At 36.6% G+C, this 2,867-nt stretch overlaps 1 protein-coding gene across 1 annotated transcript in view; it reads right to left on the reverse strand.

Annotated features, from left to right (window-relative positions):
- LOC106473890 (zinc finger protein 585A-like) overlaps positions 1–2,867 on the reverse strand; it is a 6,146-nt gene that overhangs the window by 1,909 nt on the left and 1,370 nt on the right. The window contains exon 2 of the mRNA XM_022402284.1: positions 455–1,366. Within this exon, the coding sequence (XP_022257992.1) occupies positions 455–1,366 (912 nt within the window). The remainder of the gene's footprint in view (positions 1–454; positions 1,367–2,867) is intronic.

Here is a 2,867-nt window from a genome sequence, read left to right on the forward strand (position 1 = left end):
AACACAACTGTATGGCTTCTCACCAGTGTGTATATTCTCATGAATTTTTAGGCCATTGTAACTTAAAAATCCTTTGTCACACACTAAACACCTATACGGTTTCACCCCAGTGTGGATCTTCTCATGTATTTCAAGTTTCCTTTTTGTTCGTAGATGTTTACCACATACAACACAACTGTATGGCTTCTCACCAGTGTGTATATTCTCATGAATTTTTAGGCCATTGTAACTTAAAAATCCTTTGTCACACACTAAACACCTATACGGTTTCACCCCAGTGTGGATCTTCTCATGTATTTCAAGTTTCCTTTTTGTTCGTAGATGTTTACCACATACAACACAACTGTATGGCTTCTCACCAGTGTGTATATTCTCATGAATTTTTAGGCCATTGTAACTTAAAAATCCTTTGTCACACACTAAACACCTATACGGTTTCACCCCAGTGTGGATCTTCTCATGTATTTCAAGTTTCCTTTTTGTTCGTAGATGTTTACCACATACAACACAACTGTATGGTTTCTCTCCAGTGTGTATCTGCTCATGAGTCTTTAAGTTACTTTTAGTTACAAACTGTTTAGAACATAATACACAACTGTATGGTTTCTCACCAGTATGTATCTTCTCATGAATTGTTTGACCATTTTTACTTAAAAATTCTTTGCCACATAATAAACAGCTGTAAGGCCTCTCTCCAGTGTGTAGACGCTCATGGCACTTTATTTTACTTTTAGTTACAAACTGTTTACCACATACTACACAACTGTATGGCTTATTGTCACTATGTATCTTCTCATGTGTATTCAAGTTACTTTTACTTACAAATCGTTTACCACAAACTACACAACTGTATGGCTTCTCACCAGTATGTATCTTCTCATGAATTTTTAGACCATTGTAGCTTAAAAATCCTTTGTCACACACTAAACAAATATACGGTTTCACCCCAGTGTGTATCTTCTCATGTATTTCAAGTTTGCTTTTAGTCTGAAGTTGTTTACCACATACAACACAACTGTATGGCTTCTCCTCAGTATGTATCTTCTTATGAATGTTTAGACCATTTTTACTCAAAAATCCTTTTCCACAATCTGCACACCTGTACGGCTTCTCCCCAGTGTGTATCTTCTCATGACTTTTTAAGTTACTTTTACGTGTAAATCCTCTACCACATGCTGTACATCTATAAGGTTTCTCCACAGAGTGCAACTTCTTGTGACTTCTTAGGATACTTTCACTTATAAATCTTTTACCACAAACTATACAAATGTGTTTTTTGTCACCAGTACTTATACTCTGAAGTTCTTTCAAGTGATCTCCACTGTCGATTTTTTCATATGTCTTTGGATCTAAAATCAAAAGGGATTACAAATAATAAATAAGATCATTTATGTTTAATATCATCACATACCCACAAAAATCAAAAATAAATATATGTAATTAATATCATTTATTTGAAATATACATAAGATTAGAAGAGAAACAGACACACAATTATTTCCTTTTGTATATTTAAAGTTAACATTTTCCTAAATTGAAAATTTATTTCCGATAAATACTTACCTCCTCTCAAAAAAAATTTCAACTCATACTGCCCTCTATCGGTGCAAATTTTTGCTTGCCACTAGCCTTGATACTCCCACTTACCCTCATGTATGTTAACAAGAGATGTCTGTATACTAATATGCACATGATTATACAGCAACCCTCCACCAATAGGAGTGCGACACTACCCCTATCTGAATTAGTGCTCTTTCTAATCTTGTAGCTGTTACCCACTTCGAGATTGGTCAGATTACACAAACCACACCAGAAGTGGAAAGAATGGGTGGAAAATGTGAAAAGAGGCAAGTATCTATAGGAAATACATTTTCAATTTAGGAAAATGTTTAAGTTCCAAAACTATATCTTACCTCTTCTACAAAAAGCTAGAATCCCACATTGAACAGGAGAAAGGCCAGTGAGATATTCCCCCTTTAGGAAGCACCCAAAGGAAAACCATGGGGTGTGAGAAGGAACTAAAAACTACACACCTGTGTGAGACTGCACCACTTCTGAGCCAGGTATACTCTTTGCCCATTAGTAATGTGTCACCAAAAGGACAGAAACATAAAAAGGAACACCATGAAATGTTACAGAAATAATGGGATCCCTCAGTGTAAAGTGGCTAGAATGTGACAGATCATAAAGGGGAGTTCGACCTCAACCAACAGCTGGCAGCATCTGGAACTGTAGATTGGTTCTGCTATAGGAAGAGGGCCCTCTACCTTTAACCTCCAGAACAGGTACCAGCAAGGAAGCTAAGCTTCCATACCAAGATCCTGCCTCCGCAGGTGCACACCTCTAACACAATCAACACCAGAACCAACATCTAATGGACAGTAGAAAGGTGAAGAGCCACTTTATTAAGTACATGGGGATTTATTAGGACCCAATAATAAAGGTTTTGTACAGTGCATCACTCTGTACTATGAACTGGCCAGTCTATTAAATACATGAGGATTTACTAGGACCCAATAATAAAGGAATTCTGCAGTGCATCACTCTGTGGTTTGAACTGACCAATCACCAATCTATTAAGTACATGTGGATTTACTACAACCCAATAATAAAGGTTGTCTGCAGTACATTAAACTGTGTTATGAACTGGCCAATCACCACTCTATTAAATACATATGGATTTACTAAGAGCCAATAATAAAGGTTGTCTGCAGTGCATAACACTGTGCTAGAAACTGGTAAATCACCAGTCTATTAAGTACATGTGGATTTACTAGGACCAAAAAATAAAGATTGTCTGCAGGGGATCACACTGTACTATGAACTGGCCAATCACCACTCTATTAAGTACATGTGGATTTACTACA

Source organism: Limulus polyphemus, unplaced genomic scaffold, assembly GCF_000517525.1.
Source record: "Limulus polyphemus unplaced genomic scaffold, Limulus_polyphemus-2.1.2 Scaffold6596, whole genome shotgun sequence".
NCBI lineage: Eukaryota > Metazoa > Arthropoda > Merostomata > Xiphosura > Limulidae > Limulus > Limulus polyphemus.